Source organism: Chelonoidis abingdonii, chromosome 9 (assembly GCF_003597395.2).
Source record: "Chelonoidis abingdonii isolate Lonesome George chromosome 9, CheloAbing_2.0, whole genome shotgun sequence".
NCBI classification, from domain to species: domain Eukaryota; kingdom Metazoa; phylum Chordata; order Testudines; family Testudinidae; genus Chelonoidis; species Chelonoidis abingdonii.
Genome location: NC_133777.1, coordinates 80,402,564 through 80,419,333, shown reverse-complemented (window position 1 = coordinate 80,419,333; position 16,770 = coordinate 80,402,564). Strand labels below are relative to the sequence as shown.

At 43.4% G+C, this 16,770-nt stretch overlaps 1 protein-coding gene across 4 annotated transcripts in view; it reads left to right on the top strand.

Annotated features, from left to right (window-relative positions):
- The window catches only part of MEGF11 (multiple EGF like domains 11), a 394,137-nt gene that overhangs the window by 273,656 nt on the left and 103,711 nt on the right, over nucleotides 1-16,770 (top strand). For all 4 annotated transcript variants that reach the window (XM_032766029.2, XM_032766028.2, XM_032766027.2 and 1 more), the window contains exons 9-10: nucleotides 5,103-5,239; nucleotides 11,969-12,181. In XM_032766029.2, coding sequence (XP_032621920.1) covers nucleotides 5,103-5,239; nucleotides 11,969-12,181 — 350 coding nt within the window. The remainder of the gene's footprint in view (nucleotides 1-5,102; nucleotides 5,240-11,968; nucleotides 12,182-16,770) is intronic.

The following is a 16,770-nucleotide window of genomic DNA, read 5'->3' as shown; positions in this document are numbered from 1 at the left end:
TTTAAAGTACCTCCATGTGCAGGATGGAGGAGGGAGAATTATGCAGCATATCCTGTGTATGAAATGCTAATGTAGAGCAGGTTCACTCAGTTCCAGCCTCTGATACACAAATGAGCATCTTCCATTGCCCAGAAAGGTGTCCAGGTGCTGCTTCGTTATGCTATGACAAGTAGCCCGATCCTTAACAGTGTCCTCATTGTCAGCAGTCACAAGCTTGCAGGGGAATAGAACTGGTGTTTGGATCCAAACACTGAAAAATAGTGATCTAAATGTCTCTATGGTGTAATTCTGTTTAAGTCAGCGGAATTAAACCAGGGATGGATTTGATTCAAGACATTTTTTTAAACCCCTCTCCCAGTAATAGAAATCTGCCAACACACTGAGTGCAAAGTCATTGCTGGTGTAAAACAGTGCACCTTCATTGATTTCAGTGGGACCAGACCAGTTTACACTACAAGGAATTTGGCCCCAAAGAGGTTTAAAAAAGCCATGTTACCTGGAAGATAAACTTTGGTTGTGAGAGAGTTGTATTAGCTTGTCAAAGACATTTTGACCATGGTGCTAGCTCCAGATAAGATATTTTCCTCGCGATTCTGGTGGCAGGTTATAAGATATCACAGGAGGATAGAGATGCATGAGCAAATCATCCCTTCAGACTTTTCAACCTAAGCTGTTCTCTGTGTTAAAAACTCCTAGTGGATCTTTCTCATAAGACACTCATGGCCAAAGTGAGTGGTGACACAGTGATGGCACGAAGCTGGTCCAAAAACAATCAGCAATGTTAATACGGGGTAAGTCACCCTCATTTAGCATTTAGTGGGTGAGCAAAAGACTGTTCCGCCCTGAGGGGTGGGTAGCTAACAGATGAGGTAGGCAACCCTGTTGTTTTTCTCAGGCTGGCAGGCGATGCTGCCACACTGCAGTTGCCCTGATAGTTGATTAGTAAAAAGGAATGAGCACCAGTATGCCACCCAGAGATTTTTTTTCCTGCCACAAGTGCTCCCCTAATATTTGTACTGCACCTACCAGTGTTTCTGAGAATATAAACTGGACTCCCCCTTATCTGCTGTCTGGGCAGGAGACCTTTTCTCGCAAGGTGGAAATGTCACTAAAGAAAAACAAGAATGCAGAGAGAGTTTTAGAAATCTTTTATGGTGCAAGGTGGGCCCTTAAGGAGAGCGCTACAGCACCGATGTTGCTGACCAGGTGCAGCTATTCGTTCTGTCCCATTTGTGCTTGAAGTTTAGAATTTTCTCTGCAATACTCAGTGTCCCAGAGGGACTTTCCTGAAAACTCTGTTGTTGGCTGCTTAGTCTCCAGAGGAAAACCTGGAGTTAACAATTGATGTGTTTGAACTGAGTATAACTAAAAATTGAACCGAGAGATCAAGTATTCTGGAGGAGAAACTGAAATTATCAGCAGAAGCATTCAGCTTGTAAATGTTGGGGTTTTAAATTTAAAGGGACTCTCCAGGGTTTTCATGAAAGGCTGAAAATCCAGTGCCTAGAGAAAGAGTAACTAATTCCTTTCTCTTGCTGGAGTTTTAACTCTTGGCACGTGCTGTGGCTTGTGCAGCCAGACACAGGTGGGCAATAAATGAGCAGAAGAGATGGGGCTGCTAAATTATTCATTTTATTTTATAGTATTGATGGTCTTTCTTGGACAAGTGGAAGTTTACTTGCAGAGGATACTTCAGACTCTGTGTGTGCTTGCGCACGTACTGGAGAAACACTGCATGTATGTACTGGAGGTACACTGCACGTGTGAGAGAGTGAATTCTCCCTGGATTTATACTCCAGTACTGAGTAAATTTACTCACATTTGATAGTTCCTGGGACCTGCCCCACGACACTTTCTGTCCCTCCTGGGCTGCAAACATGGGAGTTACTAATGATAGGTTTGCTTCCTTAGGAGCTGTGGTACCTGGGGGACTAGGCACCTAACTGAATGGGTAAAAGTGGACTAGGGAGATAGTCTCTGGTTTCCCCTTGTATCAGCCTCTGAGGGAAGCTCTTTCTTCTGCCCCTCAAGCTGCCTTGTAAAACACTCTCCTCTGAAGGGGGAATCCGACAGAAATGCAGTGAGTTACAATAACTCAATGTTTAAGTATTTATTTCCCCATGTTTTTTTCACCAGGACAACATGCAGTCTGTTGTATGAAGTATTACACTAGAAGAGTGGCTTCTAATGTTAAAACGTGTTGGGCATTTTTCATTCCAGTGGATGTGGGTGTTGGTTGGTGGGTGCTTTAACCTCCATCTCAGCCATGTGCAGGTTTCTTTTTGTTGTTGTGGTTTTTGTAAAATGAAATAAAGGACGAGGTGGGAAGACCTTTTCTAATAATCTTCCTAATAATACTGGGAAACTGTACTAAAAGCAGAAGCCTGAGAGTTTGGGGTCTTAAAAAATAAACTTTGCTGATGAGATGCGTAAACTACAAGAAACTTCGGTCTGACATTTGATCTTCCACAGAGCAGTGTTTTATATTCTCTTAGCACAGATTAATGCAAAAAGTTATGTCTAAAGATTTATTTGGCTCCAGGGGATAGATCTCAGAATATTACTTTCTCATTGTTTGTTGATAGAACTCCTGTTCTTTTCGAGACATGAAGTGAAAATGCATTTATCCAGATAAATAGATACCTGCATTTCTAAATATATAGCATTGCTTATTACTCAAGCCTGGAGAGACATGTTTGTTACAGCAGAATCTGGTCTTGAATTGAGGCCAAAAGGTCTGTTTCTAGCTAGGGAACCACCTATCACAAGGCTGAGAGAGGCTTGAGGGATCAGGTTTAGGGTAAGAGAGAGGGGCAGCCTTTCCATTGCGGATATGGTGCAGTTACAGAACTTCCTAAGCTGTGCCCCGGAGGAGGAGCTGTAACTGTGAATATCCTCATTTGTGATGCTCCGTTTTTCATTTTTGTGTAAGATTTATTCAGTATGTGCTTTGTTCAAAATGAGGAGCCTCTGGCACTTGGTTGATGAGACTTCACAGAGACCAAAAAAAAGAGAAAAAGTTCAAGGAAAATCCCCACTGCTTTTCTGTCAAATGTTGTGTGTGGTAGATGGTGCAGGCAGTGCCTCCAATACTTCAAGTTTCCCAGCACGTTCCACTGAAAGACCCTGCCTCAGTTGTTTATACCGTGTCCAACTTGAATGGTTTGGGCTGAAATTTTGCATGCTTGGTGTCTGCCTCAGGCTGAGGTTAAGGGAAAACCTGTTCTTTTGCCCATGTTACAGTCTTACAACCTTTTAGTTGTGGAGCTCTAGTGCCTCCATGCTTTGGAGCAGGGGGTTGAAATTTGGCATGAGCATTGCCCTGGAGTTTCAGATGTGCCTTTAACCATCCCTGGAAAAACCTGCTCAAATTTGGTGAAGTTGTGAGCCTCTGGAAATCTCAGTTGGCACATGCTCAGTAGTGACTTGTTAGAGTTTGGCAGCTCAATTGTCCCAAGACGCGACCTACGCTGAGCATGTGCTATCCTAGGGCTATATGGGCGGATCAGGACTTTCACAGCAGTTGCTCCTCCTGGGCTTCGGGGGGGTTGTCATGATACTGGCCCTGGAACCGAGAGGAGGGAGGCTGTCTCTCCCCGGCTTTCAGCTCTTCCACTGCTACTGCCCAGACAGCATAAAGTCAGAGGGAAGAGAACAAGGGGGTGGGAGGAGCAGAGGGATGGAGGCCCAAGACATGGACCCAAAGGGATGGCATTGGGGCTGGGATGTGGAGGGTCCAAATGGACTGTAGGTGGTGTTTCGGCTTGCTGATGGCCTCATGCCCCTGGGTGAGTTTCACCCTGTGTGAACAGCCCGTTTGTTGAGTTGTGATGGGAATATTTTCTTTCTCCTTTGATTTCAGTGGGAAGAGCATTCTGAACTGACTGTAATTAGGTTTAAAACTTCCAAGTGAAAAGGGGCTGCAGGAGCATATTTTAAATGAACATGTTTTAGTTTATAGGTCGATGGGGTTTGGGGTTTGTACGTGATGCTCGTCTGTCTGTGCTGGATAATTCTCAGCTGATCTAAAGGCTGGAAGTAGGTGTACAGAGAGATACTGAAGTGGCAGGTTGAGGGCTGTCCATAAATTACAGAATGCATTAGCAGATGAGTGGGTCCTTAAATGTGTGCATTTGTCTCAGTGTTACAGAAGGTGGGTTGATCTTGAAGATCACCAAAAAATGTGGTACATAATTTATGGACAGCGCCTTAAGTAGCCATGGCTTATGCAGGTTAAATCAGAGGGCTTGTTCCCTGCAAAGGTCGAGGTTGGAGGCTGCAGAGAAGGAAGTTGGGGCATGGCTCTATAGCTGTGCAGTTGAACATCACTGGGGAATCCAGTTATATCTCTACAGATCTTGGTTTGTCCGTGTAGAGAGATGCCAGGTAGATGTGCCTTGCATCACGCGTTGGCATCAGTCATGTCAGCAGGCCCCCATGTCCTCACCCTACATGGCTGCAGGGACAGAGCAGAGGTTTCATTGCAGTTACTTCTCCTGCCCACCAGGCACCTGCAGTAGTGATGGGCCTCGGCAGCCAGATGGCCTCTCTGCCGCCTGTCTGACAACTGTCTACTCCCCCTGCTGGTTTGCAGCCAGCATAGTGCCCCTGGGTTAGAGGAGGAGACGCCTCTGTCTCAGTGCCTTGCTGCAGGGGAGGTGAGGGGCCAGTGGAAGAGGGTAGGATTGGGGCAGGAGTGTTGGAGTGGCCAGGGGTTGAAAGGCAGGACAGGCTGAAGCCAGCTGCCCCTGGCACTCCTCAAGCCCTCCCACCTCGGCTTCTGAGGAGTGCAGAGTCCATATCATTCTTGCCTCCTGCTACACCTGCTGCCTTTGCTTGAGGAAGCTCCCAGAGAGAAACCAGTGACCTGTCATCACCAGGGAGACACGTTGTAAATGGAGGGATGGAAGGCAGGAGTTAATTTGGATGGCAGAATTTTTAGGCTTGTTTTGATCTTATCTTAAACCAGGTCCACAAGAAACATTGCTAGCTCATTTAGATCAAGGTGTCGCAAGACGGACAAATAAATATACTAGCCAGAAAGAAAAGCTCAGAACGTTGCAACTTTTCACCGAAACGCTACTCTTTCTGCACTTCCCTAGGGTTTTGTATGTGCACAGCCATGCCCTTCCGGAACCTTTGGAATTAACTGCAGCCAGGATTGTCCATGCCATAATGGAGGACAGTGTGATCATGTGACAGGAAAATGCCTGTGTACACCTGGATATATGGGAAACAGGTAATAAAACACATTGCTCTTCAATATTAATCTTAGACAATCTTGCTCTCTGGAAAACAGTGTGTTCCATTCCTATTGCTGCAGTTAGGTGCCTCTTCCTTGAGCGGTTCAGGCTTTATAATATGCCTTTTTCTTACTTTTCAGTGGCAGTGCTCCCCATTTACTGTTCCTTTTTTTTTTTTTTTTTTTTTTTTACTGTAACTCTTTTAAAAATTTAATGGATTAAATTAAATTTAGATATTTACAGCGGCAAATTTAATAGGAAGCATTACATGTTTACAAGATATGTAAATGAACCATATTTATACAAATTAATATCCTCAAGAGTAAGCAATGCCGCAGTTTAATATGTCCTTCCCTTCCCATCTGGATTGCTGCAGTTTCTGACACCAGCAAAAAGTGATAAATCCTCAACATTTATAAACCAGAGGAGCTGCCTTAATTTGATCAGAAAAGATGATATTGTTTTACAAAGCTGTCTTGGATTAAGCGACTTCATTGAAGTATATTCAGAGGGCCTGTACATCACTTAAATCCATCTTAAGTGATAGCCCACTGAATTTTATCCCTAATGCAGTGGTTCTCAACCAGAGGTACGTGGGGGAAGCAGAGGTCTTCCGGGGGTACGTCAACTCATCTAGTATTTGCCTGGTTTTACAACAGGCTACATAAAAAGCACTAGTGAAGTAGGTATGAACTAAAATTCCATACAGATAATGACTTGTTTGTACTGCTGTATATACTATACCCTGAAATAATATTTATATTTATATTCCAGTTGATTTATTTTATAATTATATGGTAAAAATGAGAACGTCAGCAATTTTTCAGTAATAGTGAGCTGTGACACTTCAGTGTTTTTGTGTCTGATTTTGTAAGCAAGCAGTTTTTAAGTGAGGGTATGCAAGGCAAATCAGACGCCTGAAAGAGGGACGGTTGTCTGGAAAGGTTGAGAGCCACTGCCCTAGTGCATAAGGATGTTTAGAGTTTGTTGGAGTGTCTTATTTCCTTTCGTCTTTCTTTGTCAGCTGTTCAGAGGACACAAACAAACCAGCCCTAAATGCTACACTTACATTTAGAAGGCCATTCTGCTGTGTGGCAGCCATGTAACTTCTGTTGAAATCAGGTGTCTTCATGTAACTGATGCCAGTGTTTGTTTTGGGAAATGTGTCAAATAGCAGCTGCAGCTAGGTAAAGCAGATGGGAGTAGAAGTCATTCTAGGGAAGGTTGCTTTAAGGAAAATCCCCTGTTTTTACAACAGCGCCCTTTATAAAGCTGGTGGTTGGGACCTCATGGCGCAAAGCCAGTGCCCCTTTAGTTGGGGGAGCCTTTAAATGTCATGGCTAATCTTAGCTTTAACTTTCTTTTAAATATGGAGATAGCTTTCCAATGAAAAGTGATCACCAGGGCTGAATGTCTATCATGGTGATTGTGCCTGGAATCAGAGGCTCTTTGTACACTTAAGCCTGGTCTACACTGGGAGGGAGGGGATCAATCTAAGTTACACAACTTCAGCTATGTGAATAATGTAGCTGAAGTCGACGTACTTAGATCTACTTACTGCAGTATCTTCGCTGAGGTAGGTCGACCGCTGACGCTCCCCTATCGAGACTACCTGCTCTTCTTGCTCCAGAGTCGATGGGAGTACTGGAGTCGATGGGAGAGTGCTCGGCGGTCAATTTATTACGCCTTCACTAGGTGCAATAAATCGACCCGCGCTGGATCGATCGCTCCGGAGAGAAGTGTAGACATGCCCTTAGCCTCAGCTACAAAGGACTGGTTTTGAGACCTCTTCAGCCAATGGCTCTGGGTCCCTGGTTTGTTAGCTGGGAGACTCAACCATGCTAGAGCTGTTGTGAGCTCCCAGCCAGCAGCTGACAGCTAGGCCAGCTCCTTCACTCCATTGCCAGCCACAGGGGGGCATGGTGCTGAAAAGGAACTGGCTCTGCAAGAAATAAAGGGAACTGCCCCCAATACAGGCAGAGCACATGCAGCAACAGGAGCAGAAACATTCCCTTGGGGACTTGGAAGAGGGGACCACAAGTAGCGGGCAAAGGAAGAAGGGATCGAGTTACCCATGCTCTTGGCAGCAACCCCAAGAGCCAGGGAACGGAAAGGGGGGAGCCTAGCGATGTGGAGAGGGACAGAGGAGGTGTCATAGTTTTCTTTCTCAAATCTGAACCTTAGCATCCAGAAAATGAGATACTAGCATGAATCCTCTAAGCTTAATTACCAGCTTAGATCCTGTAGTGCTGCCACCAACCAGAAATTCCAGTGTCTTGGTACACTCTGTCCCCCAAAACTTCCTGGGGACCCAAGATCAGATTCCTTGAGTTCACAACAAAGGGGAATAACCATTCCCTCCTAGGTTCCCTGGAAGACCTTCTCCCCACCAATTCCCTGGTGAGTACAGACTCAATCCCCTTGAGCCTTAACTAGGAAAAAAATCAAACAGGTCTTAAAAACAAACTTTTAATAAAAAGAAAGAAAAAACATAAAATTGTCTCTGTAATCAAGATGACATATACAGAGGTCTATTAGCCTATAACAAATGGATAAACAGCCTTATCCAGGAAAATACAATTTAAAATATTTCCAGCAAACTACACATTGCGCATAAAGAAAACCAAAGAAAAAAGACTATAACGCCTTTTTACTTACTCACTATTCTGAATAGATAAGAGACTATAGCAGGAGATTGCAGAAACCTTGTTGCACCTCTAGTCCTGTCCAGGACCCAGAGAGACAAAGCCAAACCCAAAACCACAACAAGCTCCCTCCCTTGAGATTTGAAAGTATCTTGTTTCCTGATTGGCCCTTTGGTCAGGTGTTGTTTGTTAACCCTTTCCAGGTGAAAGAGACATTAACCCTTAGCTATCTGTTTATGACAGGAGGACACACAGGTTGAGCTTTAGAGGGAGGGTGTGTGTGGGGGGCGCTTCTGAAAGGAGATGGGATCTCAGAGGGGAGAGAGAGGAAATATTAGGGGCCAACTGGAAGGTGTAACAATGAAAAGTGGGCAAGCCCAGGGGGATAGAGAGTTGTGAATATGGGCCCCGATCTAATCAAAACTTCTAAGTAAGTAGGGCCTGATGGAACTGCTCAGATGCATCGCTTTACTGGGAACTGTCAGTAGCAAAATAGACATGAAGGACAGAAGAAGGGGGGTCAAGAGGAAGTGAGGGTATCCCAAAGGGAAGCAGAGGAAAGGAAATTCATCTGTTTTCAAAGCCAATATGCATAGACTTTCACACTGAACTTCTCTAGCAGCAAAAGAGGCTGGGAGCAGCCTGGAGATTCCCACGCCCTATTTAAAAGACTCTTCAGTTTAGATGAAGCCTGGAAAGTTTATGGGAAGCCCAAAGAATTACCTTATCGATGGATAGAATCCTGGCCCAACTGAAGTCATTGAAGAGTTTTGCGATTGACTTCAGTGGGGACAGGATTTCAGCTGTAAAAATTTGTTCTTAAGGTGAGCACACTTCTTTTACCTGTTAACTACAACTTGTTAATGGTAAATCCCCCATTGACTTTAATGCTGTGATTTCACTCAGCTGGGGCAATGGGACAAACTAGTCAGATTCATTTTAGGGCTCTAGTCCATTTTGCTTTCCAGGTCTCATACTATCATAATGCTACAACATACATTGCAGCCACAGCAGGGGAATATAGTTTCCAAACAGAACAGTATTTTCTTTGACGTTTTTTTTCAAATCAGGAGAATATTTCTGTTAATACTAGATCTTGATTATCTGCCGATGTTCTTTTTTACTTGTCTGTAAATAGCCATATACAGTTTGGAGTCCTGTAAGACAATAATGACATATAGTTAGATAAATATTTGTGGACTTAACCAAGACACAAAAGCCTGTAGAAGTGTAATTGTCACTTTTTGTTCACTCTTTGCTTTCTGGGAAGTGGGACCACACCTACAGCAAATGGACAAGCACTATTGATAGTTCCAGGTAGCTTTGCGCTGGATTAAAATGACATAAGCGCCCATGTAAATGTCTGTATTGTAAATTATTTGAATGGAATAATAGCAAAAGCACAACTGGAAAGTATGAAAATTTTATGGCTGACAACAACAAAAAGTGAACCTAGCATTTTAGCTGGGTTTTCCATCTCGTCATCGAGCCGATAGATTGAATCTTAATAGGATAAATACTACGTTTGTTATGATAGAATAAGCAAACCTGTTCTCTTGTTTTGTTTGTGTAAATATTTCATAGCTATGAAAACCATGATCTCCACAGTTTTTAAGTGTATTTCTGATAGCTTTTGTTATTGTACAAAAGGTGATCCTTGTAAAGAAAACATAGCTATTATTCTTCCATAAAAACCATTCCTAGCACTAATATTGGAAAATAATGTAGGTGCTTGTAATATTTTCTTCTGTTAAACAGGCTGTCTTATGTTTAATATTTTGTAAAATTGCTTCCATTAATTCTACAGGTGACAGCCATATTATCCCAGCCCAAATAATTGTAGAACGTATTAAAGTTCAGTAGATATTATAATGCGAATCTCCCCAGACAGGCAGAAAGCAATGTAAATTAAACAAGAAACACAACTAGGGCTTAGCAGCTCATTTCGTAATTTAATTGAGCAATGTATCTGGTTGTTAATGGTGTTATGGACACATTAGATTGATATGTTGCTAAGGAAGGATGTTTCAGTTGAAAGCTAATTCCTGCTGTGATTATCCTTATGTTCCAGAGGAATTGTTATTAGTGTTCTTCATATAAAATTCATTAGCAGTAGCTGCTTGATCTCCAAATAAATAAGTTGGTTAAATTGTTAGTAGAAAATGGCTAATTATGTAAATGGATTAGGTCATCAATATTTCATTTCCAGATGCTTTTTTCCCTTCTATGTAATGTTTCATCTTCTATAAATATAGAATGATATAGTGCACCGTCGACTGTGCATTCATCTTGTTGAGTACAGTAGTCTCCTGCTCACTAGTAGAGCTGTATGTGGCAATGGAAACAAGACATCTTAATACATTCATTGCATTTCATTTGTTTTAAGTGTTTCAGTCCTATTCCCATTATTCCTTGTTAACTTTACTCCACAGTTGGACAGCACCGAGGACTTCAAAGCTAGGAGCCAATAATTAGCTCAGGGTGACTTAAGACTTCTTTCACTGCCATTTTTTCCACATGTTCCTCTAACTTCCGATCCCAAGTCTGAACCTGAACAATATAACGACGACCATGCTGAAATATGCTGCAGTTAAATCACTAGCTGGGCTTTTTTATTTTACTTTGTTTATTTTTAATAAAACATCTTCATCTGAGGCTGCGACCATTATTTCTCTTCTTAAATATTGAGCGTGTTCATTTCAGTTTGTTAGGCTTGTGTTGTACCTTAATCTTTTACATATTAAGTCTCACATGCCAGCTGTGAAATGACCTGCAGAAAGACATTTAACACTGAGCTTTCTCCACTGCATTTACAGTATACATTTTAGTCAATACATGGGCTTAAATTAATGCTGATAGGCTATTTCCAATATCTGGTATCCATGAGATAAGGGAATTGGCTTTTTAAGTGAATAAAGCATAGCTGTGCTTCATGATGAATCATGTAAACTGAGGTACTAATACCTTGTAAAATTCGGAACCCATCAAGTTGCAACAGGCACAGAAACAGTTCAGTTTTCTAGGACTTTTACTCAGGGCCGGCTCTAGGCACCAGCAGAGCAAGCACATGCTTGGGGTGGCACAATTCCAGGGGCGGCATTCTGGGCAGTTGTGCCCTACTCCCTCCCCCCGCCCTTATTTTTTTTTTTTTTTTGCTTGAACAGTTGCACTCTCAGAGCTTAGGGCAGCAAAAAACCTTTCAGGTAGGAAATGTGATCTCTTGGATTGCTTTGCACAGCACTGTGAAACAGACTGTTCAGAATGTATTGCCCCAACATTTCATAAATCATCCAGTAGGGAAATATTTGAAATATTACAGGAAAGGTGCAGTTAAAAACAATCTGTATATACTTTCATGGGGTTCTATTTTTGTGTGTATCAGGTATTACAAATGTTAATTCTGGAGAAGAAACTACACTGAGGGTGGAAACTGTCTGTCTGAGCTTTTGTGCTAGTGACCATCCCTGTAATAATAAATGAAAAGAGGATTTTAGGTTCAGACTGCTGTAGATAGACAGTACATATGCAACAAGACAAGGGGCCAGTTTCACTTTTGTTATAAAACAGGTGCAAAAGCAGCATAAAGGGAAAATAGTCATTTTTGTTGTAGCACATTTTTCTTAATATTGCTTAATTGATTGTGCTTATTTTTCAGCCCTGATTAGCATTCCGAGTGTATGATACACATTTAAGGAAGTGTGTGTGTAGTCTTTGAAAATTAGAAGAAAGTAAATATAGATGACTTTCTTTCAAGAAAGTAGCTAATTGTGTATCAAATGGTTCATGCTTTCTGAATGTAATTATTGAGGAAGTGATAGCACAGTCACTTTGTTAACACTAGTGTAAATACTGTGAAATTTAATTGGACAGAGATTAAATACACTTCAGGTTAGCAGCAATTTACATGCTCAAGATAACACATCACCTCAATGATTTCATTTGTTCAGTACATTACTTAAATAAATGAGGTATGATTTTATGCTTAATATATCAGCCAAAATATTCCCTTGGAAAAGTCATAAATGGACTAGTCTCTCTTTAGCATTTGGCTTTCATCAGATCTCACATATTTCTTTGCAGGTGTCAAGAGGAGTGTCCTGTTGGGACATATGGCTTTCAGTGCACTCGAAAATGTGACTGTCAAAATGGTGCAAAGTGTTACCATGTAAATGGAGCATGTATGTGCGACCCTGGGTTTAAAGGGTTTCGTTGCCAAGAAAGAATGTGTCCAGAAGGGCTTTATGGCCTAAAATGCCACAAGAAATGTCCTTGTAATATTAACAACACTCTCAGGTATGTACATCATACTTTCTACTAGTAGCTGGACTAATAGGTACAAATAAGAAAGCATTGAGGAAAAAAGTTGTATTTGACTCCATCCCTTTCTCCCAGCAGTTTTCTTTAGGGCTCAGTCCAACTCCTGTGAATTATTTCTTTGATTTGAGTGACTACAGGCTTGGAATCTTAAGTCCCAGTTCAGCACAAGACTTAAGTGTGGGCCTAACTTTAGGAAGATGAGTAGTCCCACTGAATTCCTGAACATTCTGATCTATGTCCCAGTCTGGTAATCCTTACTCATGTAAGTCAGGATTAGTCGCACAAGTAAAGGCTGTAGTATGAGGCCCTTTATGGCTGTGCCTACCCCTTTTATAGACATTGCAAACCATCTGTATCATAGGCTGCAATTCCCATCGTCTCTCGCGGACGAAAGGATGCCAACAACAATATGTTTTATTCATCACATAAAGCATCAGAAGGATAAAAATTTTGCAACGATTGGATGGATAACACCATGATGCTGAACACTTCATTTTTAAATTTTCAGTAAAAATATTTTGTATTTTTTATTTTAAAAAACTGTCAGAAGTTCAAAAAACAGAAATATATTACTAACCTCCATCTCTCAGACTCGGTTTATGACATGGAATTTCTTGTTGAGTTTACGCACTCCAAACACAGTTGCAAAATGAAACCTAATTTGCTTCATCTTATGTCTCGTGGCAAATTACCTTGTTGAAAACACTTGAGGCAGATGTATAAATAGACGTAAATCAATATCCCCCAGTCACTCTCCAGCACTCTAACGAAGTCAACATTGTCAAAATAGACTTATCTCCCCTTCTCATATGTGCCTATTTTTGCTCTTCGTTTAGTACGTGCACGTGTAAAATATTCAAGAAAATAATTATCAGGGACGAGTCCCTGAAATGGAGTAAACTGCACTGAAAAGGTCAGATCTTAATTTTTTATTCCTTTTTGCTTTAAGACCCAATCCTGCGAGATTCTGATCACTAAATTCCTGCAAGATGCTGAGTGCCTGTCGCTCCCAGTTGATTTCAGTGAGAGTTACTGAACACCTAGCAGGAAGTGCTCAGAATTGGGCTCTTCATCTCCCAGACCAACGCCATTGTATGTTCACACTTTTCTACCAGGCAGCGATAGAACAGGATAATGTAAGGGTTTGGACTGATAAATGAAAGGGATTTTTTTACTCTCCCTCCTGCTCTGATTCCTAATTTCCCATCCCTTACTGTTAAACATTCACAGCCTGGCCAGAGTTTTGTAGGTTCATAACGAGGTAGGGAGAATTGATGCTCAAGCAAATGTGCCTTTGATTTGGACATTCTTCAGTTTTAAACCAGACTGGTGGAAACTTGACAGCTGACAGGCCTACATTGCAATCTTGCAGCCTGCTAAAACACACATCCTTAATTATATATGTAAGCAGCATAGCTAAATTCTTGCACACACATAAATACTTCAGGCAAATCTGCTGCTGTGTTTGACATAGACTGTATCAGTCTGGGAAACAAGTAGGTATCTTTCATGTGGAATAGCTCAATTGTGAGTGTTAAGATTTGTCACTTCTACTTTAGCAACTATGGGTGACTTAAAAACCCCATCGTTTTGAGCAGAGCAACAATTACAGGTGTGCTGCCCAGTGAAATAGTTGCTTGCACTGCGTGGTTTGCCTCTGAGGAGACTCTGTACCTGCTAAGACCAGGCTCACACAGCTCACAAGTATTTTATAGAACATCATGGAAGCCACTGCAGTGAATAAGAGTGCTAGGAGTGTATAGCTGAGAGGTAGACACGGTGAGTTAAGGCCGGATCCTTATTCAGAGAAGGGCTGAGTGCAGAGGTGGCTCTATGGTTTTTGCCGCCCCAAGCATGGCAGCCAGGCCACCTTCGGCGGCATGCCTGCGGGCGGTGCACTGGTCACGCGGATTCAGCGGTGTTTCTGTGGGTGATCTGCTGGTCCCGTGCCTTTGGCATACCCACCGCTGAATAGCCGCCGAAGCCGCGGGACCGGTGCGCCTCCCGCAGGCATGCTGCCGATGGCTGCCTGAATGCCGCCTTCATGCAACCGGCGCACCGCCCCCCCGCAGCTTGCTGCCCCAGGCACGCATTTGCTGTGCTGGTGCCTGGAGCCGCCCCTGGCTGAGTGTAGTAGTGAGGCAGAACAAGTGCAGGCCCTCTTGATTGCTGTTGGCTCAATTGCTGGCTGGAGTGGTCAGGGCTGTCTCACTTTGGAGGAAGACGTGAGCAGCGGATATTGTAGGCCGGGGAGGCTAAGTCTTCCCAATCTAGGCCATGTCTGCTCCCCAAGGCCCTGCCCTCGCTCACCCTCTCCGCTAAGGCCTCAGGCCAGCGTACAGGGGCCCCAGTGATCAGGGTGGCTGGCAGCATGGTGCTTGGGCTGGCCAGCAGCCCAGGGGTTGGACCGGCCTGGTGCTGGGCCATGGGAGTGTAGCTGGGAGTGTAAGAAAGATGAGCACACTCTGAGGGAGTAGGAAGAAGATCCTTTTAGGGTGGCTGGTTGGGCTGGCTGGAAGAACCTGCATTGCATGGGGATGGGCTAGGATGAACAGTGTGTCAAGGAAGATTAGAGCAGATGTTTTTAGAGAGACTTGAAATGTTGGTGGATCGAGGCCCCTCTTAGCTTTGATCCCCTGTAGTAGTTAGTTACTTTCTACATCTGATCTGCTCTGGGTTGCTGCCCAGCCAGTGCTTCTAATGCCTTTTCTTCCTTCTCTGCCCCATCAGCTTCACCTGCAGCAGCGTCTGCTCAAGATGGTATCTTGCTCTCCTTAATAAATGAGTCTAGTTTCTCCATTGATAAAAATCTGTCTTTTCCCTGCATCTTATCACCACTGTTGTGGAACAGAGAGATACCAGCAAGCTGTAGAGCTGTAAATGATCTTTCATTCATCCTGGTATTTCAGCTTTCCACTTTTCAATGAACTCTACAGAATCCTGCCAATTTCTGAGCCAAGGAATGTCTGAACTGATAGGAAATGACCTTCTCCAAAGACATTGCATATTTTGAACAACTCTTTGTACAGACTTGCTGTTTGGTCCCATGTAGTGCATTCCTTACCCGGATTTTCTCTCTCCGGGGGCTGCTGGCTTCCAAAGTTACTCATTTTGTGACAGCCACCTGCTTTCCAAAACTGCCATTATAAACTGGTGGCTAGTTTGTTTTGTTTTGAGACCTTAACAATCTGGGATAATGTTATTAGCCACTGGATAGGATGGATGAGAGAGGCTGGCTTCTTTTTCTGTCAATAGTTTTGTCCTGTTCAATTCAGTCCTTGGAGAACTAGCTTAAAGGGTAGCTTTTTGGGGGGAGGTGGGGAGAACATGATTGGAAAGACAAGATCAGCTTTTCATAGAATCAGAGGTTATAAAACCTGAGGGGCCCATCGTGATGATCTAGTCTGGCCCAATAATTCCTGCACCGAGGCATTCTGAGAACTCCCGTCCAGGGTTTCAGCCAATCCCAGCACTAAGGACAAAGGGCTCAATTGTGACTTGAACTGTACAACCAAGGAGGTAGAGGAATGTAAAGGTGTAAGAACCCCCACTCCTGCCCAGTGTCTATTTGGACACTGAGAGCAGATATGCAAGAGTACAAAAGGCTTTACTCCCTTATGCCCAGCGGATGGGTGAAATCTTGGCTTCATCTCCCCAACCTGCTGGTCAGTGCAGCTGAGCCAGCGATGGGGATTAGCAGTTTACTGCTAGCATGGGCCAGTGTCCACGCTTTGTCCCCACCAGCAAAGGCAGAGCAAGAAGGGGACTAGGACTCCTTGTGCTTCAGCCCACATGTACGAGCCCACCTGGAACCCTGAGTAATTACTAACCCATGCTGAAGCCAATGCTTCTGTGCCTTCACTGCTCTGCTGGCTAGATTAACGCTAGCTGGGGTTTGTCTACACGAGTTGCAGTTGCACCCCATGATTGCGGTGTAGACATACTAGAAAGCATTTCTTAAAGGGAACATGAGTGAGGGAGGGCACCAGCAATAGAATATAGCAGCAAATAATTAATAGGAGTCGGGCTGATGTTAATTATAGCAAAATAACAGAGTGGGGGAAGTGTACTGCTTTTACATGGGAGTGCAGAAGCAGAGGAGACTGTTCTAATCTACGGGCTGCACTAGCAGCCCCAGAGCAACTCCACTGTCATGCCGGGTCTGAGAGGAGATCACTCCCCATTTCCATTTCTCCCCTGCCCCCAGCCTGGCTACTTGGGCCTGGTGCCAGGGACATGTTTGGCCCTTTGCATTCATTCTGTCTCTTCCACATCTTTCCCTCTTAACATGGGGGACATTTTAAGTCATCGTATTTGATAAGACTCAGTTTAACATAGAAACACACATTGCAAGATGTTGCAGGAGTGTGAGGGGAAACGAATGTCTCCTTGCTGCAAGAGATTAAAAGCAGATGTTAGTGAGATGCCTTCTCTGATTTGTCCAGAGGTCTTGTGTTCCCTTACCAGCTCATTGGATTGTCTATACTGCTTGCGTTTCTGAATTTCAGTTTATTGGCTGGCAGGGAGAAATTTCTTTCACATGTTATCCATCAGGTTGCCAGAGC